This window comes from Sciurus carolinensis, chromosome 9 (genome assembly GCF_902686445.1).
Source record: "Sciurus carolinensis chromosome 9, mSciCar1.2, whole genome shotgun sequence".
In the NCBI taxonomy this organism is placed as follows: Eukaryota; Metazoa; Chordata; class Mammalia; order Rodentia; family Sciuridae; genus Sciurus; species Sciurus carolinensis.
In genome coordinates, this window is record NC_062221.1 from 50,209,552 (window position 1) to 50,236,443 (window position 26,892).

Sequence of the window (26,892 nt, forward strand, 5' to 3'; positions counted from 1 at the left end):
TGAACAGTTTTTGTCTTCACTCTTTGCAATAATATCAACCATGAACTGGATAAAATTAACAGGAAAAGAATGGAACATGGGTGCCTGTTGGGGTTAAATGACAGAATAGAAACATCTAGTCCAGGACTCTGCCATGTGGTAGGTTTCAGTAAATACTAGCTTCCTGTTTCCCTTTCAAAGGACTTGGGCAAGAAGGCTGATCTCCACCCATCTCAACTTGGGTAAGTAAACCAAAGGATGGACCTACGGAGAATCAATAGCACAGCAGTGAGGCAGGAGGGAAAAAGAACAAGTCAATTTTATAGAGGAAAAAATGGGATGCCATCAATGTTAAGAGCTGCCAGTGATCAAAAGAGGGGACAGTGAAGAGTGAGAAGGGGGTGTTCCAGCCCCTCGCCCCACTGCTGTCTTTATCAGAGCCCAAGGTTCCCTCCATCACCAACCTGGCCAGTGGAGGACTTCATTTGTAAACATTCGGGAAACAGGAACTTCTGTCCAATTGCCATCCTTCCTCTCCTTCAGGGCAACTCTGCCCTTTACTGTGCTCTGAGAAGCTGCCCTCCCACTCCCCGCTGGTCTCACACCCATCTGGTACCCCCCAAGTTCTCCCTGCTCACATTCCTCACCACCCCGGCCTCTTTTCGCCTTGACTGCACAGCGAGCTCATTCCTGCCTCGGCATCTCACCCCAGCTATTGGATCTGCAAGGAATGTTGTCTCCAGCTCCATTTGTCTGTCTCCTTGTTAAACGCTCAGCCAGATGTCACCTAAAAGAAAAAATTTTCTGGCCACCTTTAGATGAAGGAGATTCTGCTCGTTCATGTACCTCATTTGCCCTGTCCTACCATGGTGCAATGCAGGCATTCTTATTTGTTAAAGTCTATGCGGTCTCTTTTCACAGAAATCTCTATTCCTTAAGGGAAAGATTGATTTTGTTTCTTTACCACTGTATCTCATACCTAGAATAGTGCCAGCATAGAGTCTGTACTCAGTTGACTGACTGACCCTACCCCCCAAGAAAGAGCCTAAAGTGAGATATATTTTAATACTTTTATTCTAAAAAGGTCACAAATTTCAATTTCAGGTTAAATAGTATTTTAGTCTTAAAAAATTAACAAAGGAGGAAGGTTTTAAAGTTTTGTTGCATATCTAAAAATGCATTCCTGATTTCCAGATATCTCATGCAAGATCATATGCAGTGATAGTCAATAAAAGAACCTTTTAACCAGTGGTACAAATTGTATTCTATTCAATTTGAAGCAATCTGATCTCCAAATTCCATTTTGAAAGATTCCTGAAAAGACCTTGAAGCCACAGACAAAGTTTATTGGAAAACATAGTTTAAAACTGCACAAATATAAATACAATTTAATAATGTGAAAAAGGGAAGGCATGCTTCCAGTAATAGTACAAAAATACTACCTTAATCTTTTGGTACTTTGCAAATTATAAGCCATCTGAGTAAATTAAACACATCAGTATGATAAGAGCTTATTTTTACAGTGGTAATTTTATTTCAAAAAGCAATGCAGAGAAAGACTAAGATGAAGACTTCATACCCAACAGAGTTGTGCTATGATACATATTATTTCACTAAATCACAGATAGAGTATCATGTAGTATGCCAATAACTTTTAAATTCCCTCTTGTCATTAATTTACTATAGATCATTAATTTGGGTTGGTGTTAATTAGAAACTCAGTGTAAACATTTAAAGTTGTTTTTTTTCTGTGTCATCTAATTCAGCTTGAAAATGAAATTCTAAGATTTTAAACATTATTGAGCATGATGAGGAAGCATCACAGACTTTGTCTAAAACAATGTTTTTAGATTAGACTAGATATGCAATATTCATAGATATACAAAATATATAGAAATGTCTTTTCTAAATAGTTAATAAATGCTCATTATAGTTTGTAAAAAGTTCACTAAATTAATCAGGTTTTTTCAACCAATGTAAACAAATTTGGGCAATGAAATGGAGGGTTTGGGTTAGATGATATATGGAGAAAATGAAAGAAAGTTGGTAAAAATCTAGGTTTGCTGTATTTCCTTGCTACTGGTGACATAGTCTATCATGAACACATTTTTCACATGGTGCAATCCTTTAATGATATCCATGCAAAAATATTATATATTTATCAGTGAAAATGCCACCTGTACAAATTACCTGTGTATGCTTCTTCATCCTTTTTGTATTACACCACTTCCCTCACCAAGAAGTTGGAAGAAAAAACAACAAAAACCCTAAAAACAAATTATGCACATTTTATCATTGAAAAAAGAACTGCTTCACTGTTCTTTTCTCTCTCTCTCTCTCTCTCTCTTCCAAATCTTGATGTTATTTCAGGGTAGGTTTTTCTAAAAGGTGTCCCACTGGTGACACTCTGCAACATTGCAAGTTAGCTTTCTCTTGTAGAGAAGGTCTTGAGAAAACAGTTGCGATACAGGGACACTGGTTTCCAGAGTGTGTTATTTTGGGCTTCTGCAGAGGTTGCAGGTAGTGGAAACTTGGCATAAGGTAAAATGCCATGTGAGAGGTTGTTGAGCGTCACCCTGTTCTATTTGTTTCCCTCTTAACTGTTTAATGCTTCCCCACCAAGGTCTTTGCTGTGTGTGGGGGGATTTGGTCTTTGGGCTTACATGTGTGGGGGGACGTCAGGTGTATGATGTGGGTAAGGAAGCTCTTACTAACATAAGACCCCATTGTCTTACTGAACTTTTCTCTCTCCATTTCTGGTCTCTTTTTAAATAGGGGTTTACAGAAAAGGGCAGTGAGTGAGAAGATTCGAGTTGATTCTAGTGACCAGGAAATCATTGCTTCACTCTGGAACTTCTGTGTTTTAGATCTATTGATCAAATCTGGTTTCTCAATGGAGAAGGGCCACCTACCATATCCATAGGGTTGTGTCAGAACAATGCTGTGATACCCCACACACCCCATGTGACACTGGGTCATCTCTATGGAACATTTATGGAACTGAAGGCCCTATGTCCACTTTGCCTTATGATGATTTTTATGTGTCTGACATTTCTCTAGCATCCCTGCATTTACTTAAAGTGTAAGTTTTTCCAATTTTCTTAAAATTTTAGAAAAAATTTGAAATGAGTTTTAAAGAATTTAGAGCCCAAACCTTTATGTGCTGAGGTAATGAACATGATTTAATTTAGTAGCTTTAGACACATGGATCTGTTCCAATTTCGTCCTGTTGTGCCCCAACTGGCTTTTAAGAGAAACATTTGGATATCTGTACCTAGATTTCCCAGAGCTTTAATTTGGCACCAACTGCAACGCTGCACAAACCGACGTGAATATCTTTCAAGTTCAGTGTGATTGTATGAAATCAATCTCAGGGATAGGATAAAAAGAAAAAGAAAAACTGGAACACAAAGTTCATAAAATTGCTCTCTAGTTCAGGAGCAAGGAAAAATAAACTAACCTATGAGACTCATCATGCATGGTGTAAATTTACATTCAGTTAAGTTATCTTGCATGCTTTGGTTAATATTTGAGTAGGCAGGATTTGTAAGTACTAATGCATGCGATATTTTTGTACCTGAGGTTATATGTTTTGCTTTTTAAAAATTGCCTTTTTACAAACTTTATGCCAGAGTTCATCTCTGAACACTCTAAAAATATATATGTATCTGCTTCTTAGTTCAAAACAGTTTAATTTCAACCAGTTCTGCAAATACTGAGACAAGAGGGAAACTGTACAGTAAAGTCTGAACAAGGAATGAATTTGAAATTGTTTCACAAAGCTGAAATTATGATGGTGCCTGTGTATTAATTTTTAAAGCAAGAGGGCTCAAAAAGAGGGCACATGAATTAACCCTTCAGAAGACCCTGCTTCTAGTATGCACCTAGAAGCATTTCAAGGGGAAGAAGAGTCACAGCCACCAACACAACAAAAAGTACAGTCCAGTCTTGTGGAACTGACTCAGGAACAAATGAGGAAGGGACACAAAAAGACTATCTTGCTTTATCTATTTTCTCAAGGAGCTCACAGACAAGTTTAAGGTAAAGACTATGGGAGCCCCAAGTAGGACTAGCTACTACTATGTTCAAGTGTTGCTTGTGTGGCAAGAATATATATAGAGGTTTATCTATGTAAGAATTTAGACATGGACCCGAGATTCAACAAAATAGGCCTCTTAACATGAAAGTGGAATAAAACCCTGAAAGTGAGTGTGTTCTGGACTCTTGTACCCAGTTGTGCATCACGCCTTTGCCATCCTGGTAGAAACCAAGATTGGCTGAGAAGGCACATTTCATAGTTCTCTATTAAAGTTCCCTGTGGGCAAGATCTGCCTTTCTTCCAGGAGTCTGGGTGGTGATTTTGAGAGAAAGTACAGAATCAGAATCACTGAGCTCAGCCCAGTTAGAGGACCCTTTGCTTCTCTCCCAGTCCCTCAGCCTCCTCTTCCCTGTTGAGGTACAGCAGCCCACAGAGATATTCTACTGGAAATGGTTATATTTTGAAACAGTAGAGATTGCTGACTCTCTGTGCATTTTTATTCCATTTCCTAGTACAGGCAGTCTCTGAAAGTCAACTCTATGCAGTTGAGTGAACATTCTAGTAAGTGAGTACCATTCTTCAGAGCTCTTGGCCATTGCTCATTGATAAAAAAAAGAAGCAGTCTTTCCAGAGAGCCTCAGAAGGGAATCAAGGACAAGGATATCCTGCTCTTTCAAATAGAAAGAGTAATTAAAAAAAATAATTATTTTATTTGTTTATTTTTATGTGGTGCTAAGGATCAAACCCAGTGTCTCACACATGCTAGGCAAGTGCTCTGCCACTGAGCTACAGCCCAGCCCCTGGAAAGAGTAATTTAATGATGATTTCCTGCCATAAAGTTGAGATCCCCAAAACAGTTGTCTTTTTTTTTTTTTAAAGTGTATACACCAAGAAGTATATGCTGTATACAATAAAGACTATTTTAAAATATTACAACTTAGTTTTTGGTGGTGTTTTATTTCCATAAACTTTCACTTACTTTTTAGTAATGGTTTTTACTTAATTTTTGAAAAATGTAACTCTTGAGTAATAATTTTGGTTAGTTCTGGTGGACAATAATGGATAGACTGGCACCAAGTCCCACCAAATGCTCTACAAATTGCTAAATAATGGTGGGAATGGAAAATTATTAACTCTTCCTTATAACAACTCCCTGGACTTTGAAGTTGTTTTGTATTCCAATCACAAAATATAACTTGGGCCGTGAAATTTGTCCCACCTAACAACAATCAAGTTAAACCAAAGCACCCTGCATTTACTTTACTTTCAGTCTTTAAATTGTTACTGATATCCTGTACGCACTTCAAGCAAGACTGAGAGGGCAGCATGTCGTTAGCATTGCAAATTCAGTTGCAGCTGAGAGTAGAGAATGGCATCAAAAGCAGAACAACTGTAAAGTTGGCTTTGAATCCTTGTCCAGAGGTTCCTAATGGATTCAAGTCAACCGACCAGTGGGTGAGTGCACAGAGATCCTGAGGAGGAAGGAGTAGGCAGAGAATGGAGCTGGCTGTACCGGAGCAGGCAGTTGCCATAGGCTGGAGGTCAGCCCCAAGGGTCCTTCTCAGATCACATTAATAATTTCTAAAATTCTAAAGAATGCCATTCTTGAAAATATTGTTGAGATTTATTTTGCAGCTCAGACTACAGGAAAACAAAGGCCAAGCCTGGGCTGTCACTCTTGCCCAGAGGTGAATGCTGTAATGCCTCTACTTCCTGCTGCCCAGCTGGAGCCAAGACCTGAGGGGCCTTGACAATGAATAGCAAATCCTGGCACTCCCCACAGTGCCTCACCCATACCAGTCAAGGACATAAGGTTTCATGTTAACCTGAGGCCCTCCCAACCCAGGGACTCCAAGGTAACAGAAGATTCACGCCTGAGCCCAGAGTCCACTCTCTCAGCATGTGGGCACATTTCCCTCTCAACCGCAGCTTGTTCTCCAATTAAACTGTTTTGACCCCAAATTCTGTCTTTTTGATAATTATAGTCATGAGTGGGATGAGCTGCTACTAAACCAACCAACCAAACAAACAAACAAACAAACAAAACCCATGAAGAAAAAGTTGGGATCAAACTACCTTGGGGGAGTTTCAGGAGGAAGGATGGATACAAGGTGAAGAACAATAGGACAACGTACTAGAACAGGACCTGGGTAAAATGATATTTTGGTTAGCATTTTGCAAATATTTTTTCTAATTATTTAAAAAATGTATATGTCAAAATAATTATCAAGCCTCAAACACACACACAAAATACTCTGAAGAACTAAATGGAAGGTGACCAATTAAAGAAAACATTACTGCCAATAGAAAGTTTCTGAAACTTGCTAAATGTTTAAGATAAGAGCCAAAGGGGCATGCATTTTTCATATTAAACCACTGACATTCAGTGAGGTTCAGTTAAAAAATGTTGATTTTCCTTTATAATGCAAGAAGGTGAAGAGTGCAGGTCATTATGGAACAAAGGAAACGCATCATTTTTAGGAAAAATGTATTATCACGCTTAAGAAATACCATTTAAAATAGGAATAGTTTAAAAGGAATTTTGTTGTGCAGGGCAGTCAGAAAGCCAGTAAAATATGACACTTAAGCACGTTAATGCAAACTCAATAGAAATCATGGTATTATCCAGCTTTCCTCCTGCGGAGAATGCATGAAGAGACACAATCTGGTCTCTAAGTTCATGCAGTCCCAGAAAGCATGTGAATAAGATCTATGTTTGCACATTTACACCCTATGTCATGTCTGCTTTAAGAAAATCACTCCTTTGAAACCCTACACTATGAAAAACTATTTTCAGGAATTATTTATTTGGTCCATTGATCTAACAATTCTGAGTTCTCAAATCCTTTTCCCCCAAGTTAAAAATTGGAGCAGCGAAACAAAACTCCAGCAAGGCATAAATAAGATATTAAAGTGCATATATACAACCCCAGAAAAGTTTTGATTGGGAACAGCAAAAATTTCTAGTGCAAAAACTGCTTTTGCCAGCAAAGCTCCCTCTCTGGAAACAGGGCTACAGTAAAAGTTAAAACTGGAACAGGTTAAAGCAAGGCCTGTCTTTAGTCGAGTTAATATATGTGCATGCACCAATGGCCCAAACTATGTTCAGTCTTGCAAAAGGGGGACTTCAGGGGACAGTTTGGAAACAGTCAGAATTCCCTGATCTGAGGCAGTGCTTTCTTCATGGGTCCTGTGAACATCTTCCTCAGATGTACAGGCAGCTGCAACTGGGGACCCCACTGAACAGGTTTTGCAATATACTTGCAACTTGCGAAGAGTACATTAAGTTACTTTATCTTGGTTTGTCTTGAGTCTCTCAATTCTTCTTTGGAACCTGACCTTGACTCTATATACAACATTTTGTGCTTTTGGATCTGAACAGAGACTGGGCATTGTCTGTAGGCATTAATTCCCTTGGGTTATGTGACCATGGCCTTTTGAATATCTGATTGATCCTTTTGGAAATCCATAATAAAATAGTTTTTCATTTCTCAGTACAACAACACAGATGAGGGATTCTTCTGCTTCTTTTTCTTCATCTTTTTTTGTTTTTGTTTTTGTTTCTTTCAAGGATCCAAGTTGAAAGCTCTTAGGAGGACATCCAGATCGCCCAGATTGGCTGCCTGGAAGAGCTCGGGTTGGTCCATCAGAGACAGTGCGATTCTGAGGGCAGCCCAGATATTCCCAGAGATGGCAGGATGAGGAACTTGCTGTTGATTCCTGCTCTTTCTTTGCAAACTGAGGGCAGTGAGAAAATTGCTGACCGCTTCTCTAAGAGGGCAGAAAAAGGGACATTTTAAAATACAACAAATTTCAGAGTTAGCAAATGTAGGGGAAAAAAAATGAAATTATTTTAAATATAAAATCCTGAATCATCTCTCTATGGTGTTTTGAATGACCAGATGAACAACTTTCTGATTCTCTCATTATTCTTTTGTGAACAATAATTGTTAAATATAGTGAAATCACAAGGAAAAAAGAAAAGCAAATTTTATTTTACAAATGCCACTTGGGAAAGAAAGTATAGTAAAGCCATTGCTAACTCATTAGTGAATTTGATTTTCTCCTACTCTAGGAATGATTTGAGGACTTAATCTATTGCAAATGGGATTTATATTACTGTATTTCAGGAGAAAAAATATGACTTTACTCAGAAACAAAGTGGTTTAGTTTTTCCTATTTATGAGAGAAATATGGAATGCACGTAGAGTGAAGTTGACTTGATAAGCAGAGCACCAGGCCTTATAACCTAGTTATTTAGCTCCAGGCAAATTTATTATTTTCAGTGTCCCTCAGTGTGTGATCAGGATAACGAAAGTCATTTTAGAACTTTGTCCTGGGCTGCAGTTCAACCAATGTATATAAAAGCTCTTATTATTAAGATCAATAGTTTTCAAAATATAGAATGGGACGCCTCGGGGTTCAATGAGGTCAAAATCATTTTTTTAAATAAAACTCAGATGTGCTAGGTGCAGTGGCACATGCTTGTAATAGCAGTAGTTGGAGGCGAAGACAGGAGGATCACAAGTTCGAAGTCAGCCTTGGCAACATAGTGAGGCCCTAAGCAACATAGTGAGACCCTGTCTCAACGTAAAAAATAAAAAAGGCTGGGGATATACCTCAGGCATAAAGTACTGCCAAAATAATGAATAAATAAATAAATTAATTAATTAATGAGCTAAGATGTTATTTGCTCTTTTCACTTCCATTTTCTCAAATGCATAGAGGTGGAATTTTCCAGAGACTACATGAGGTGAGTTGTCCCAACAGACTGAATGTAGAAGTAGGGACAAGAGTTTGTCTTTTAGTAAGCAAGTTATTAAAGAAATTTGCAAAAATGCAAAATGATGCCACTCTTCTCTCTGATCATAGTTTAATTTTGGAAAATAATTATTTTCTTGTGAAATGTATTTATATTAACATATGATGACTTGTTATTTTTAATTTTTAAAAATTTTATTTATTTATTTTTGGTACTGGGGAGTGAACCCAGGGATGCTCAACCACTGAGATACATTCCCAGCTCTTTCTAAAAAATATTTTATTTAGAGACAGGGTCTCCCTAAGTTGCTTAGGGCCTCGCTAAGTTGCCGAAGCTGGCTTTGAATTTGTGATCCTCTTTGCCTCAGCCTTCCAAGTCACCAGTGTTACCAGTGTGCATCAGCATGTCTGGGGACTTGTTATTTTAAATGAATTTTTTAAAGCCTTCAGTTTAGTTTCTAAAATAGTAAATACTGATAGATATAATTATGTAAGTAAAAGCCCTTTGGGATTCTCAGTAATCATTAAAAGCCTAAAGGGACCCTGAGAACAGGAAACTTGAGGACAACTAGTTAGATCCCATCCAGTCCAGGACTGTGTGGGGCACCAGGTTTGCCTGCTGTTCTGCCCTCTGCAGCAGCCCCCTGTCACTCCAACCTTGTAGTATGTGTCTGACAAACTAACTCTTGCTAAGAATAAGCATGCCATTTTAATTTGCATCTGCTTCACTTTTCTTGAAAACTTTTCTCAGACTTGATTTTACTTAATTCTGGAAGGTGCCTATTGAGCATCTGGGAAGAACCCTTGAAAGTCCAGGTGGATTTCTAATTCTAACGCGTGGCCTAGGCATGTGCTCATTTACATTATTAGGTTTGCCTGAGAATAAAAGGCCACTTGGGAAATGGAGCTGTATGTAGCCATCAGGGTGATAAAATGGAGTCGGTGTCCTAACCACCTCTCCTTTGGGCCCTTGGCTCCAGAAGAGGATCTATAAGTGATTGGGCATGGGGAGACCCTTTCTGGTCCCTCTTCCCAGGGTGGCAGCTCCCATGATATGTCTCCACTCGTAATCCTAGACTTGTCAAAACCTGCAGGGAGGAAGATCCTGGAGCCCTCATTTATCAGCTGCTCTCGTCTCTTGTCTATGGCTTTCAGTTCAGAGGGATTTGGAGGTAACGGAAGGATAATTTACTAACCTCATCAAGCCACTCCAGGTGTTTTCATAAAGATAGTCTAAGCCTGTTCCTTAACTTGTGAGCTCAGTCCTCTTGGGGAACTCCAACTATGAATAGCTTTCAAATGCTCCCATATACGTGTGTGAATAATTTCAATTGTGGATATTGTCACCTTTAACAAAAGCCCTTCATTTAAAAGCATTACTCACTTTATAGTATCTTTCCCTCATTATACTAATACTAAAAGTACTACTCTCGAAGGAGATGGTTTCTGTTTTCATTAAAAAAGGTCCTCATTTTTGAACAGTCTAACTACTCTGTAGTGTTTTAAGCTATACCCAAGTTTCATTTTGACAGTGCCCTTTATTTCCACTGTGGTAGGATAAGGCTTGCCTCTTGCACTCACAGACAGCCCAGTTCTGGAGGGCCATCAGTACTCACTCCTGGCTTTCCTCAGAGCCATATCCCAATGCCAGTTGTTATTTCCTAAGCATGTACCTCTGCCTCAAGTTAAACTTCTTTTCAGAATTCATGTAAGGTTTGTGCTTTTTCCCCCTCAGGAGAAAACACAAAATGCTTATTTATCACTTCTCAAGATTTCACACATTTGGCACGACAATAAAAGATCCATCTTAAAGCTTAGTTGAAGATGTTTCAAAGCAGCCAATTGATCAGGGTTATCTGACTTAGCTAATAAAAGTATGGAATGCACAGTTACGTTTGAATTTCAGATGAACAATAAATAAATTTATTTTAGTACAAGTATATCCTACACAATATTTAGAGAATGCTTGTAGTAAAAACTTTTCTGTCCTTTATGTGAAATTCAAATTTAGCTGGGCATTCTGGCAACCTGAAAATTGACTTGCTCTTTCTGCTTGAGGATTGAAACTTCCAAGCTTGACTGAGTTGCCAGTGTGTAGCTGTCATGGTCTCTGACAAATAGTTACCCGGGTTGAATTTCACACCTATGAAATGCCAAGGAAGTATTCTTGGGAGTTGCAAGTATTGTTTTCTACATTAAAAAGTTACAATTGAAAAACTCATCCAAAAGTTTTATGAAAGTTCCCTTTAATTGAATTTGGTATGTCTACGTGTGTGTGTTTATTTCCATCTTTCCTTGTTGCCCCCAAAAGGACAAAGGAAATGGATAAACATACCTAGAAAAGAGTGAATAAAATGGTGAAAGAGAAAAGCAGGTTAGGAGACTCTGATGAAACCAGGAAGGAAGTGAGCATACAAAGTGGACATCACCAGGCTTCAGCAGCTGCCGTGTGGGGAGGTGGCCCAGCGTCGGCTCTGGGTTTCTATATAGCCCTTGTGAAGAGGCCTCTGCTGCGGCACATTTCAGTGTCCATAAATAAAACAAATCAGCTGCCCAGGAACCACTCAGCTATTCCTGGTTTTAACCTGCACAAAATCCTCTTAGAAGATACAGTGTAATCCAGTGGCTAATGTCCTTTGTAAGATCCTTTTAGTATAAATGCAATAGCTATTTTCTAAGGCCTCAATATTTGCCGCTGGTAAAACTCACAAACACAGTTTGAAAAGAGCAATTCTTCAGATGTCAAAAGAATGTTATCTCTTTATGAAGGTCTCAGATACTTTAAATAAATCACAATAATAAGGATACTGATGATGAGGATGGCAATAATTGTAGTGAATGCCCACCAGGTATTGAGCTGTTGCTCTGTGCTAGACAATTATATTTAATGTGCACAATAATCCTGCAAGGACGTTATCATTCTTTCTCTTTCTCTCTCTCTCCTTTATAGATGGAGACATTAAGGCTCAAAGTGGTATGACCAGAGTCACAAAACCAGTAAATGGCAGGGCTGTGATCTGAGCCCTAGTCTGTCTGGTTATGAAACCCTGCTCTTTGAGGAGAAAAGGTTGGTATTATTTGTGGGATTTAAAGCTAACATTTAGTTCTCTTTTTCCCAAATATAAAAGTAATATGTTTGTTTAGAAAATAGAAAAAAATAGAAAAATAAAGAGAAAAAAAAAAAAAAAAACAACACCATGCTTTCATTACCCAAAAGAAACAAAGGTCATTGATAGTTACTGTAAATAGGAAAAGACAGAGAAGATATAGGCCTGAATGACAAGTTATAAGGAAAGAAGAAAGGTGTTTCAAACTATAAACCCACCATGTTTTTTCTTTTTTGTTACTCGACTAAAATGATTGGTTCTCTAGATTGAGAAAACCTGGATTCTTGGTTTTGCCTAGCCAAACACTGGTTCTGGGAAATTCCAAAGTCCGCTTGCCCAAGCCCTTGAGATTTTTTTTTCCTTAAGTGGAAAATGAAAGATTGAACTGTTCATGCTTCACAAAGAGCTGTCTGTCCTCAGGGGTGTTAAAATCAGACAAGGTTCTAACCCAGGTGGACTGGATCAGGGTCTCTGGCAGAGGGATCTCTCAAGATGTCCAGGTGATTGTAGCTAAAGATTGAGAACCAGTGCTGCATATCGTCCCTGCTTAAACAGGCCTCCGGGTCTGAAAGTTCCACGTTTACTCTTAAGAGCAAGAAGAGGATTACTCCTGCAAAAACAGGTATTTTCACTTGGAGACCAGCTCTCAGGTCACTAGACCTCAGCCCTGAGCGTGGTCTCAGGTCTCTCCCATCCCGTCCTTCACCTGTAGGCGCCCAGGTTGATGCAGCTGATACCCAGGTTGTATCGGGACCGGATAAAGCCTGGCTGAATCTCCAGGGCTCGTGTGTAGGCCTCCACGGCTTCCTCACTGCGGTCTCCATTGGCCAAGGTCGCCCCAAGACGGTTCCATAATGAATAGTCCTGATGACAAAAAGCAGAGTTCTCAAACAGCCAGAAGAAGCCCCCCTGACAATGTGCTCACGGACAGGTACCACCGGGAGGCAAACTGCTCAAACATCTTTGTGAAGTGACATTCATTCATCAAAGAGTAGTCACCACTTGATGCCGCCATGAAATAGACGTTTCTACTCTAGATATTTCAATATTAACAGCTACATAGCCTATCATTACTACCACTCACTTTAAATATCAGAGGAAGGGAAACAAAGTGTAGAGGAAATGTACAAAGTAGCCTGTGAAAATTTGTTACAGAGAATATCATGGTTTCTTGCTGTGCTGTGCACTCTTACCTCTGGCCGAACAGTTAAGGCAGCGTTAAATGCATCTATTGCTCTGTTGAACTCCCCACTCAGATGGAACAGTACCCCTAGGCCTGTCTGTAGGTCGGGGTCGATCACATCTCCATTTTGGTGGGCAGCTTCCAGATATAATTCCTTCACTCCTTCCAGAACAGAGCTACCAAAAAAAAAAAAGATTCTTAACCCAAATAGTCTGATCATGAATGAATGACTACTGAAGTTCTTTTGACCATATTTCAAGTCTCAATTTATTACAGACTGGAAAATTCTGTCAAAATATCTTAGCTTAATGAGAGGACTACTAATACTGAATGTTGAACAATACAGCTGATTCCTAAGTAAAGTCTCTACAAGGACAAATCTATTGAAACTGGGAGTACCAGTGTGGAAACCCCACAGCTAAATTTCCTAGGGCCTCAGTGAGAAAGGATTCAATATCACAATTTATTGCTGATGGAAACAAAATTCCTAGGAGAAACGACTTCCATTTACCCATTCCTAATTCTCAGACTTTATAACACATGGAACAACAATTAGTACTTACTATACTTCAGATGAATTATATGTCCCAAGCATTTGGCTTTAAAATATGGTACTCAGAGAAATGTCTGTAGGCACCTGTGGTGTAGATCATGTGACCAAAGAATGGTTGCTGTGGTTTGGGTAAGTATTCCCCAAAGACCCATGTATTAAATAAAGGCTCAGTAGCTATTCTGTGGCACTATTGGGAGGTGGTGGTGGTATCTTTGGAAGGTGGGGTCTTTGGGGAGGTAGTTGGGTCATTGGAATTGTGTCCTCAAGGAGAATATCAGGACCTTGAACCTTTCCTTTGTCTCTTCTTTTGCTTATTGGTTTGCCATAAGGTGAGCAGTTTCTTCTCCTGTGTGTTCCTACCATGACATGTTTCCTGACCAAGGGCCCTAAAGCAACAGGGTCAATTGACCATGGACTGAAAGTTCCAAAACTATGAGACAAAATAAACCTTTTCTCCTTTTATTTTGATTATCTCAGGTATTTTGTTACAGTGATGGAAACTGATTAAAACGATAGCCCCAATGAGAGGACTGATATCTTTTCTATTCAGTGCTCTCTACTAGCAGAATGCTGTCTTAAAAGCCATTGTGGAGGGAGTGATGGTAGAGATCTGAGGCTCATTCATTACCCTTAAGGTGATTGTGTATGTGGGTATTTATGCCAGTTATAATGAGAAGGATACCTGTCAACTGGGGATTTAGACATTCGCCGAGTGAGGCCTGGAGAGCCCTTCTTACTCTTCACAAGGTATTTGTACTTTGGATTTTGCTTAATCCAATTCTTCAGAGATTCACAGGCATCTTGCTGATGACCAGTGTTCGTGTAACTCACAGCCAAAGCCATCAAAGCTTTCAAATTGTTGGGCTGCAGTTCTAAACACCTGAAAGAAGATAAAAACAAACAAATAATTTTATATTTTTCATTTTTCCAACAGTTCTCTATAAAATTTTGCAACTAATTAAATGTTGCAAAAGCATTATTAAGTTTGTTTAAGTCTCTGGAAAACACTGTATAATCTCCTAATGAAAATCAGGACCAAAGAGTATGTTTTTAAAAAAATATTTTTAAAATTGTCAGTGGACCTTTATTTTATTTATTTATTTATATGTGGTGCTGAGAATCAAACCCAGTGCCTCACACATGCTTGGTAAGTGCTCTACCACTGAGCCACAACCTCAATCCTGTAAAGAGTATTTTTAAGAGCATTAAAACTCACCCTGATGATGGCCCATTTTGTTAACTGTAATGAATGGTTTCATAACTATAGGAAGTATGGCTACTTCCTGCACATAAATTATTAGTAGTTAATCTAATGAGAAGTAAAGGGTATTATTATTGCCTTATCCCCTGCCCTCAAAATGGATTTGAATTATATTTGGATATTCAGAGATGAAAGATCGTACAGTGTGAGAGGAGAGGGAAATTCCCGTTTCCAGATTACTAATGTGGGTTTACAGGGGATTCAGACTACTGGTTGAACCCCATATTCTACACATCTGGCCTCTAGCAAGGTGTTTTCAAACTTTGAAGTGTACCTCAATCATCTAGAACCCCGAACCCTTCCTCTATACCACATTCTAATACAGCAGGTGGGGTGGGGCCCAAGGAAGTGAAGGTCTGACAAGCTCCCAGGTAATGGATAATGGTAGTCCCTGGAAAAGGCTTTATGAGTAACAAGCTCTAAGCAGCATCGAATGCCTCCCTGTGGTGGTCCAGTCTCAGAAATTTATCAGCACTGGGCAGAGTTCTGAACTCTGAATGCTCATTAGAACGGGAGGTTTAAAACTACTGATGCTTGATTTCCTAGTCTCAACCAAGGTGTTCCTGGGAGTCTTTTTTTTTTTTTTTTTTTTTTAAGCTCATTCTATTGGCCATGTGTATACAGAATTCAGAACCACTGACCCAGAGTTCCAGAGTCAGGACATGAGGGTTAAAGTTCTGTCTCTTTTAGATGCTGTCTGTGTGACCTTGACCTTCCCTGATCCCCAGTTCTCTCCTGTATAGAAAATGGTTCTCAAGGAAGAACAACACCCCAGGCGTCACGGTACCATTGGATGCCATGGAATCCTGAGATCTAGGATCCTGGGATGACAAATCCCTGGATCTAGAATTCTTACATTCTAACATTCCAAAGCTCTAGGATTTACACACATGCCCACAGGTTATATACACATCCATAAGTACACACACTCAAATGGAACCTCTGAACTACATGTGCATGTGTATGTATATTCTTTTCCCACTGCACTATATGAAAAGTACTTTCAAGAAAAGGCAGGGAAAGTGTGAGTCTGTTTGGTAGAAACTACTTTTTCAGGGCTTCCTAGGGACTCTAATCAAGTTAATGGATGATGCTACATCCTCTGTTTCCATCCCCACCCACGGTCATTATTTGAATATGCTTATCCTGAAGAAAACTTTCAGATGGTACAAAAGTCTAGAAAATTAAAAGGAACCATTTATTTCATGAATCTATCGATTGGCAGATAGCAAAATATTGTGGTTTAGGAACACGATTGTATCACGAGTTCTTGTTTTCTAGAGCGAAGTGTGAGTGATATGTGGCATCCCAGTACCCATCCTGGCCTGGTTTTTCACACTGCACTTCAAGAGGGGTCAAAAGACAAATCTGGAACCGAGGAAGTGCACTGCCAGGCGGCCACCAGCCCATGGACATGCACGTAGCTTCACGTACCTCTGGAGGGCGACAATGGCTGCTTGTTCATTTTCATTCTCTGCCTGTGTTATCCCCAGGAACTGCCATGCCTACAAAAGACAACTGACGTTATTCAGTTGCAGAAGGAACAGAAGGAAGCAGGGTTGACTCCCGTGTTTTCGTTGGTTTACTGGTGGCAGCTCCTCTGCAGAGCTACCTGAGTCAGATGTGAGAGCCACATAAAAGGGAAAAATATCACATGCATTTCTTTTGTTCAAACTCTGGTCACAGATCCTCTGTCATTATTTCTAAACTAGTTTAGTATTTATCCTTTCCTATAACCCAGTGTTAGAGAAGTCTCTGAATTTCTGAGATCCCATGATATTAGGTATCTTAAAACCAAAAAAAAAAAAATCAATATGTTAAACTACATAATTTTAAGGAAAGGGGTTTGAAAATAACCCAGAAATGTAAATGGTCTAAAGTTTACAACCAGAAAACTCAAGATGTGCAACATGAATATACCACATAAACTAAAAAAATACTCATTATTTCCCCCAACAATATTGGTGATTTTTAGAGCAGCCTCCATTTTGATCTCGCCTACCATGAATCTTAGAATACTTGATATGAAAAGATTGATCAAGCAGACTTCTTCCTAGCTTTGGTCATGGTACCATCTTCACTGCCCACAGTGCCAGTACCTTAGCCTTGGAATCTCCATAGATAAGAAACCCTGAATCCTTGCTGGGATTCATTAGGTACAAAGGTACTTAATTTTCTTGTTTATAAATCTGGGATAATAGTGTATACTTATTTCTTTGTCTCTCTTTTTTAACGTCCCAGGGTTGCTGTGTTGAATGATACAGTATACACAAAAATATCTTGTAAAATATACAGCATTTACAAATTTAAGACAACTTCATTAGTTCATGCCACTTTTTAAAAAAATGACAATATTTTGTCAGAATTTCAGTTGTCAGTTTAATCTCACTCCACTCTGAGCCTTTTGAGGAATAAGCTATTAGGGGTTTTGATTAGTGAGCAGTTTACTTATTCTTCATATAGAAACCAAGAATTATGCACAATAAGAGAAGGGTAAGCATGGATATGCCAGGCACTGAGCTGAACACTTTATTTGCAGGAACTAACATTCCTTAGAACATACAATGAGATGTTTACTATTATGAAGTCCATTTTACAGATGAAGGAACTGAACCACGGAAAGTTTTACTGACTTGTCCCAAGTCATGGCTAACAAGTAGAATAGGATTTGAACCCACATAATTAGGATAGCTAAGTATAGAAATTTCATCACTATCGTAGGTTGTCTTTTCAATACCACATACATCTATCCCTAAAATCTCTGCCAATTTCTTTTTGAATATCCATTATAAATGATTCCTAAAAATCACTCACAATCTAAAAATGAAGCCACTATCATTTTACAAGCCTTTATGGATTTGAAAACTTAGTGGACTGAGACGGGACTGCAGAAGCTTTTTGGTGGCCCCCGAGTGTCTGTCTCTAATCACCTTTCTCATCCCAGAGGAAGGGATTTTCTTACATGCAGTCAGATTGAATGCCTCTTCTGGGTCATTCTCTATGTTTCCCATGGCCTTCAGATGCAGTTTAAACTCTCGCTGGTCTCTCCTTCCCTCCCCTCTACCACTCTCTCCTCCCCTCTTCTGCCCCATTCCCTCTGTCTCCCGTGCACCATTCCCTCTAAAAAACAACTTGGCTTCCTGTGGTCCTTAATTCTTTCTCCTTTAAAACTCAACTCTGGATTCACCTGTAGGGGAAAGCTGGGCGAGAACCCTGCTCTCTGCTCTCCTAGTATCCTGTGCACACCAGACATTATATTCATGACACTCACTGCATTGTCTCCTGACATAGACCATAAAGGAGTTTTTCAACTGCTATGCATTTCCAGCTGTTTAATAATTCAAGCCAGGACCTAGTGCAATTTTGAGGGTATAGTATTTGCTCAATAAATGTTAAGTGAGTAAATCAAAGGTGATATACCATGTGACTTGAGACCCAGACAAAACTACACATTGCACCCTGAAAACTACTGGTGGGTTTCAGGTTGGCGATTTTGATTTTTTTCATTTTTCATCCCCAACCGTTATTTTGTAGATACTGCAGGTTAGAAACAGGTACCTATTTATCTCTTTAAAACAAATGTCACGCTAAGCCAGGTTAACTCCTTTAGGAACTTTGACATGGTGAAAATACCACCCAGCAGAGCCCTGCACCATCCTGTCTGTCCTTAGCACACGAAGCCACTTTCTGAGTCGGACAAAATGAAGGGGAAGGAGCGACACCTCTGCATCTCCAGGGTCCTGAAGAATCGCTGCCTCCATGAACAGAATGGTGACTGGGAGGTCCCCTTCCTTCAGCCTTTTTAAGCCTTCTTCGAATGCTCCCGGCCAGTCCTTGAAGGGGTTTTCAGTGTGAAAGTAATATCCCTAGGACACAGAAAAGGGCCATTATACAATCCCTCCACCATCTCTGCATTCTTACATTCAGCAAGACCTCTTTAAATTTTAACTGACTTATTTTGATCAATGTATTCAATTTAACTTAATACCAGACACTCAGGTCTCTGTCTCTAATCACCTTTCCCTATTATGAATGTAGTTCATGTTCATTGAATGAATTTTAGATAATATCAAATAGCATAAAAAAAAAGTTACTCATAATGCCACAACCTAAAGATGATATGGAGTTTGTGTCCTTTCGGATATTTCTTTTGGTCTTTTTGTTTTAGCTATTTCCCCTGAACATTTAAAAAATACTGACTTTTCAGACATGGTTTTGCTGAGTGCTGCCACCCCAACCCCTGAAATATTCATAGCACATACTGTCCATCTGTTTGGGTGCTGTGGCCCTTCGGAAAGCTAAGAAACGTGGTAATATCTAAGATCTTTTTGCCTGCCACCCCCAGAACAAATTTTTGCTCACTGGGGCCTCTTTTGCCCCTATTGAAAATGCATGTCTTAAAGACGGAGGGTTTATTCATTGCAAAAATTTAGACAATACAAACAATAATCATCTAGTATTTTTCTGAGTGTATAAATTAAAGAAATAGGCTCATACTACATATGACCTGTGGCTCAGTCCTCACAGTTGTATACCGTGAGTTTTTCCCCCTATGCTACTGAAATTATTTTTATAGGTATATTATATTTATTTATCCAGTCTTCTACTGATGAACTTTCAGACTTTTAAAAAATTTTTATTATCATAAAGCTAAAGTGACAGCTTCCTGCCCCAAATCAGGCTGCATTTGCTTATTACCTTAGGATAGACTCCTAGAGGGATCGATTAGGTTAAAGGATTTGAATCGTTTTTAGGCCTTTGATATGTGTAGCTAAATATTTTTTTGAAGTTTTCCAACTTAAACTCTTACCTGAAGTATCTGAGAGTATTATTTGTTGTAACCTCACTATCATAGATCATCATAAAACCCTTCTCATCTAATAGATGCAAATAAGCTAGTCCCTTGGTGATGTTACTAAGGCTTAAAATAGATCAAGTGGAGACCTTCATTTTCCATAAGTGCTTAGAAAGACAAAACCCCTCATCAAAACCACAGTTATAACCAGCTTATGTGGTGGTAGTGTGGAAGCAGGGGTCCAGAGGTGAGGGGCATAAGGGTCCCAGGCAGGTCTCAGGCACATGGCTTGTAGCCCAGTGTCTGATGATCTGCATCAATCTTCTCTTTGCTTTCTTTGGAAAAGACTGTTATTTTTAATAAGATGTTTGTTCTAATTTTATATGATTGTCTAGCCTCCTGAGAGAGAGTACTGGTAGGAGAGAAACATTTTAATCACTATGTAAATTGCAGATCTCTTCAAATCAGAGACTCCTATCCCCAGTACCTACTGCACAGCAGATACTCAATAAATATTTGTTACATGGAGCAAAATATCATGGAATTTATTCAGAACTGAATGTTATTGAGACCCATTCCATCACAAAAACAGACAGACACACATACATAATTATTTTTGGTGTAAGAAAATTCCACATCTCTTTGTACCTTTTAATTAGTCCCCTCCCTGCCTTGCTGCCCCCAAAGTGTTTTTAAGGGATCAATCCTAGAGCCACCAGGACTTCATGATTGTTCCTTGTGCATGCATAGTTGCAGGGGTTCTATCAGGGAGTGTCTCTGAGGATTCCCCTTGGGACGACCTGGTGGTGTGAAGAGCATCTTTTCCACCACGATTCTTTGCTAGTGGTGTAATGAGCACCTGTGGAACGCAGCCTAGGCCCTCCTTATTCCCTTACCACTGCATGGCACATCAGCAGGACTAAAGTGACTGATGATGAATTGTGGGGTGAGCCCAGTTCTTGCCAACCCACTCTAAATGTTAGTTCTGTAACTGCCCCATGCAGTCAGGAACCAGGTTCTGGGGGGCTGCCAAATGATCTGAACACTGAGGAAAATAGAGTTTTTGATTCCAGCCCACTGCCTTTACACATTGTATGATTATCTTGTTTCTATCTATCAGTGATTTCTTCTAGGTCAGATTTATATTAAATTGTCTCTGATTTTTAGATTTCTGACAAAATATTTATGAACTAATCTATAAAACAGGATGTGAAGAAGAATAAGAAATTCCTTAGCACACAAAAGAATGGAATGGATTTACCTTTTCGCTAGCTGAGATCGTGACTTGGTTCTGGGCTTCTTGGTTCTCAGATATCCAGTTCCTCCGGGCCATTTCTTCCCATTCTGCTTGCATCTTATCCCAAAACTCTGTATCTGACTAGGAGACAAGAAAAACCAAAGGAGATGGATTTTAAAACTTGCTACCTTATCTGGTTTATTCCCAGAGAGACAGTTTTCCTTATTGACCAAGATGAGTTCTGTGGAGGCAGAAGGTGTTTAAGTTGGCCACATCCAACAACGGGTTGAAGATCTTCTGCAGGGGAAAGTGTTGAAGTGAACCAGTGGTGATTTTCTCCAGCAGGGAAGTAACTACCATTTGAAAGACCAGAAAATTCACATCAGATGTGCTGCAACTTGCCATAGAATTACATCCTGAGAAACCGATGTAAGTTGAAGACACTGTAATAAGAAAATGAATTAATACACCTAACCTACTGGACATCACAGCTCAACAGCAACATATACTGAAGACAATCCGTTGCTTACCCTTGGGATTGCATGGTGCACTGGGGGCTGTAGCTCATTGCTTCTTTCCAGTACTGTGAGCATGTCCTACTGCATACTACTTGCACAGGAAAAAGCCAAAATTCAAAATTCAAGGTATGATTGCTAATGCCTATTGCACCATTTTAAAGTTGAAAAAAAAAAAAAGTCTTAAGCTGAGCCAATATAAATTGGGGAGCTCTCCCTTAAAAGCTTCAAGTGTGACACCAGATCCACATGGTCTCTTATAGGGTCCTTCTCCCAAAGTTGCTCCTAGAATGTGAAGAATTAGAATAACTGCTTTGGGACTGGCTGGGCAGTGACTTTGGAAAGTGGCTGGCTGTGGACAGGCAAGTTGATCTCACTCTGTGCCAAGCACAGCGGTAGGAGAAAACTGAGTCTGCCGATTAGGATCCCAGAGCTAGGATTTACAAGATCTGAGCTCCATCTAGCTTCTAAGCCCAGACTGAGCAGTTTATGGGAAACCTGGCCTCCTGATGCTGAAGAATGAAGGATGCTGGATTTGGGTGTGAAAATGACTGAATCTTCTTTAAGGTCTTTTCTGTGGCAGGATGATTTTTTTTTTAAAGTATTACTTTGTGTGTATTTGTGTATGTGTGTGTTTTCCCTTTAGCTTTCCCATACATCTCATATAAGGGAAACTAGGCCTTGGTTCTCCTTGACATCTAAGAAGGTGTGTATTTCTACATGAAAGCAGAATTTTTCTTCAAGAGTTGCTCATGGTTGGTTTCTATTTTAGGAAGCTTGAAGAGAGTACTTTAGATGGCCTAGAGGGAGAAGGAGTAAGTGTGTTGTAGAGTCTAAGAGAGAGGGGGAGAGAGGGGTTGGGAAAAAGATGGAGGGCACTGGATGCTGAGTAGGGAGAGTCCCTTGCTCAGTTTTTGAGCATTTCCTAGGAAACTGGCCTGACCTCAAGAAGGTATCTGAGGGTGTGACTTTCCAGGGCTGACTTGAACTCTGACCCCTGCCCTACAGGGCAATAGAAACTGATTTTGAGGAACCACTTTGTGCTTGATGACTGTTAGCAGTTACCACAACAAGAGGGCAGACACTCTGCCCTAGTGTTTTGGCACTACATAAACCTTCCAGATTTTGTGCCTCAGATTAAGTTAACTGGCAGTTTGGTAAGAAAGATGCTTGGAAACCACTTTACTTTTATTGAACAAAACGAAACCAAAAATTGGTATTCCTTGAAGACTGAGTCTGGAACAGAGATTCATACTTCCTGTGCAAGTCTCAGGTTCTGTGACTTGTCCACACACCTCAACCTGACTAATTTAATCTTTTTCTGTTAGCCCTCCTGTTCTTCTTGGGTATTGTCTGTCCTCCCAAAGAACTCTTCAAAGTTGCTCTGAATGATAGTCATAACCTTACTTATTTTGGCTAACAAAATATTGCTGAGGGAATAAGGGCCAATCCAATGTGATCAATCCCAAGCTACTAAGTAAGTAGTGAGTCTTGATCTCCCCTTTCATTTGGTCCAGAATATTCATTCCTACCCAGTAATGGGTTCTGTACCATTGGCAGAGGACTCTTCTCTAGGAGGGCTTATAGCAGTGCAACTTGACAATCTGTCTGAGATGCTGGAAGCACATGGAATGCCTATTAGTTATTTAGGCTAAGTAATAAAATGTAAAACCTCTTTTTTTGAGAGATCTTTCTAGTAGAATACCAAATTTGTGTGACCAGAATGATCTCAAATATACAAAAGTTATGGGTAGTTATGTGCATATATGGATTCCATTATTGTATATAATTATAATACATGAATAACAAAAGTTATGAGTAGATAAAAGGAAGAAATATGCTACCATGTCCATAAATATGCTACCATGTCTTTGGAAGGCAGCTATGCTAACCACTATACCACCAAAGCGCCGGCAAACTACCGTGTCTTTGGATGAAGGAATGGTGGGTGATGTTTTGTTTGCTCTTTTATGCTTTTTTTTTAATTGTCTTTATTCTGACTCTTTATTGGTATTTCATCATTTTCTTTAATTTTAATTTATTTTTATTGTAAACAAATGGGATACATGTTGTTTCTGTTTGTACATGGAGTAACAGCATACCATTTTCGTAATCATACATTTACATAGGGTAATGATGTTTGATTCATTCTGTTATTTTTTCCTCCCCCCCACCCCTGCCACCCCTCTTTTCCCTCTATACAGTCCCTCCTTCCTCCATTCTTGCCCCCCTCCCACCCCCCATCATGTGTCATCATTTGCTTATCAGCGAGATCATTCGTCCTTTGGTTTTTTGAGATTGGCTTATCTCACTTAGCATGATATTCTCCAATTTCATCCATTTGCCTGCAAATGCCATAATTTTATTATTCTTTATAGCTGAGTAATATTCCACTGTATATATACTACAGTTTCTTTATCCATTCATCAATTGAAGGGCATCTAGTTTGGTTCCACAATCTGGTTATTGTGAATTGAGCAGCTATGAACATTGATGTGGCTGTATCTCTGTAGTATGCTGATTGTAAGTCCTTTGGGTATAGGCCGAGGAGTGGGATAGCTGGGTCAAATGGTGGGTCCATTCCAAGTTTTCTAAGGAATCTCCACACTGCTTTCCAGAGTGGCTGCACTAATTTGCAGCCCCACCTCTTTTATGCTTTTTGTATTTTCTAAATTTTCTATGATGTGTAGGCTTTGCTTTTATAATTAAGCAATAAGTTGAACAACTACAACAATTAACTTATGTTTTTTTTTTTTTAAATTCAGTAAAACAATATTATTAGATATTGAGGAATTTGGAGAAAATTTCAGGGGATGCATTTTTAACTTTTCAAATACGCAGGTTCAATTTGTCTTCATTAGAAATGAAGAAAAATATCAAGTGAAGTTTATGACGTTTACTGACTTTCCTAAATCCCCACTGGAGATGCAAGAAACCAAGGGCTCCATATTCTTTGTAAGGCAGATATCTTTCCCTAGGGAGAGTCCTTTGAATTCAAAGTATATTACAGATCTTGTGAGTGAAAGAATGGGGGGAATTCACGATGTGTACACCGTAGTTACAGAAGGCTACATCACCCCTTTCCTGCAGTTTCAAATTAGAGCTGTATAAGACTGCTGTGGAAAACAGACAGCATCTCAGCTGAGTGGAGCTGCTGGGCTCTCATTTAATGAGATACACCAAGACTGACTGTTTTCACTTAAAATAAGTTACTGCTGACTAATTAGAGTGCACAGCACGGTTTTCATTTAATTATAGAAGACTACTTTTAGCATAATCAATTTTCATCTAGTCTCAGAATCCAGACTTCATTCACGTAGCTGCAATTAACAAAGCTCCCCCTTTAATGAATTTTAGAGAAACCTGAAACATAGTTGAATTTTAAACATTTTAGACATGACCAGGGGGATTTTATTTATTGATGATTTTCTTAGCTGTTCTGGGATTTAGGTAGATTGATTTTTATATCTGACATGTAGCAAGTTATCTGTGTACATCAGAAATGAGCTGTTGTTTGCAATCTATTTCTGTTTTTAAGAAGAGCTTTCTGATGAGAGTACTTGGGATATGCAGTATGGTGACTAAGAGGAGCAGCTTTTTTCTCAGATGAACCTTGGTTCAAGTTCTTTCTCCATTGTTGACCTTCTACAAGTCTCTTAAGAAAACTGGCTCTTGTTTTCCTCATCTTTAAAATAAAGATATAATAGAAACTTGGATTAATTATTATCATGACTGAATGAGAAAATATATCTGTGGCATAAATCACATGGTAGATATTCAACAAAAGTAGGCATTCTTATTTGTATTTTATCCTATTGGGAAAAAATGTAAAGGAAACCACACTCAAAGCCTGTCTATACATGCTGTGCAAATTCTGTTTTTAAATGTTTTATAAATGCATATTCTTCTTCTAGACACTTCCCCTCTTTTCATTTAAATTTCTCTGTTCTGTGCAGTGATTCAAAAGTAGGAGCAAGGTTAATAAAATTATGGTAAAGCTCTTTAACGGACTGTTAGATAGCAATTAAAATTGTGTTTGAAGAATTTATTAAAACATTGAATAGTCCTTGAGTTGTAATGTTCCTTGAGAAACAGTATGATTGCACTGAGAGTAAAACTACAATACTATGCCAGGGAGAAAGATTGCAGAGAAGCACGAAGTAGTGCTGTTTTAATGGGATGGGGTTGTGAGTAATTCATCCCAACACCTTTCCTTATACTTTTCAGAATTTTCCCAAATTTTCTATTGCTAGAAAACATTATTTTGGTAAGATTTAGTTAACAAAAAAGAAAAGAAATATATGTTTAATTCTTTTCAAATTCAACTCTTGTATGATGTGTTCTTCAGTGACCCCAAGATAGAGCGGTTTCTAGCCCCTGAGTTCCTTCAGCACTGACCTTCTGTGGAAGAAGAGAGAGGTGTTCTGGAAGCTCTCTTATCTCTGTGACAAATCCCTTAAACCTATCTGCAACTTATTTTAGCCTCATTTGAAAGTTGGAATACAACGTTTATTAGATAGCAGCAGCTCGAGCTTCTTTGTCTACACAGATTGACTTAAATCAGAATAAGGGGGAGGGGAGATCTCAGCACAAGATCGCGTAGTCTTTTTGAAGGGGTTTCTGTGTTGTTTACTGATCTCTAAAAATTACATTTTAAAGCATTTCCTAAAGCATTTACAATCAATGCTTTGATTGTAAAACTGGAAAATAAAAATTTCTTTGTGAACCAGGGCAAAATTAAATATGAATTAAATCAGTGGGGTTGGAGTTGTAGCTCAGTGGTAGTGCACATGACCAGCATGTGCAAGACCCTGGGCTCAATCACCAGCACCACACATACACCATTGGGACATTTTTAGGATGGCAGTATATTAGCAGTTCCAATTCACCCATTTATTTTAGTCACACTTGAGTTAAAAAAGAGATACTTCTGATTTTGTGGTCAAACCTAATTGTCGATTAGAAAGATCCTGGAGCTTTGTGGTAAAAGAACTGATCGATGTGAGATCATGTGCCATTTCCTTCTGTGAGAAGTCTGGCTTTCTTTGTGCCTCTTTAACATCCATTCATTAACTGTCACTGAATCAAAAACTTAAAAACAAAAACAAACAAACAAAAAAACCCAACACAAACAAAACCAACCAGCTCTGCCTATGCAGAAGAAAATGAATTATCTCCTTTACATGGCAGGGAATAAAAACCACTGTACAAGTTCAGATAAAGTATTTATATCACAGCAAACAGTTTTTGCCCAAAAGAAACTGTATGCAGATCTGACTGGAGCCTCATTGCCCTGGGATCCAGAGGTTCGGGAGGATTCGTGTGACTGCCCAACTGCGGCTGCACTGACAGACGTGAACACTCTCACGGAGGATGGGATAGATTTTTGATTGGTCAGAATTACTTTGAGCTTTGGGTGCAGTGGTGACAGCCTCAGGTAGTAAGGGTCACTGACAAACTGG

General features: G+C 39.1%; 1 protein-coding gene across 14 annotated transcripts in view; it reads right to left on the reverse strand.

Annotated features, from left to right (window-relative positions):
• Positions 1 to 6,042: 6,042 nt before the first annotated feature.
• Pex5l (peroxisomal biogenesis factor 5 like) overlaps positions 6,043 to 26,892 on the reverse strand; it is a 215,359-nt gene continuing 194,509 nt past the window's right edge. For all 14 annotated transcript variants that reach the window (XM_047563860.1, XM_047563856.1, XM_047563854.1 and 11 more), the window contains 7 exons: positions 20,940 to 21,056; positions 18,606 to 18,749; positions 16,318 to 16,388; positions 14,305 to 14,502; positions 13,080 to 13,245; positions 12,593 to 12,750; positions 6,043 to 7,789 (listed from right to left, as the gene is read on the reverse strand). In XM_047563860.1, coding sequence (XP_047419816.1) covers positions 7,585 to 7,789; positions 12,593 to 12,750; positions 13,080 to 13,245; positions 14,305 to 14,502; positions 16,318 to 16,388; positions 18,606 to 18,749; positions 20,940 to 21,056 — 1,059 coding nt within the window. In that variant the 3' untranslated portion in view covers positions 6,043 to 7,584. The remainder of the gene's footprint in view (positions 7,790 to 12,592; positions 12,751 to 13,079; positions 13,246 to 14,304; positions 14,503 to 16,317; positions 16,389 to 18,605; positions 18,750 to 20,939; positions 21,057 to 26,892) is intronic.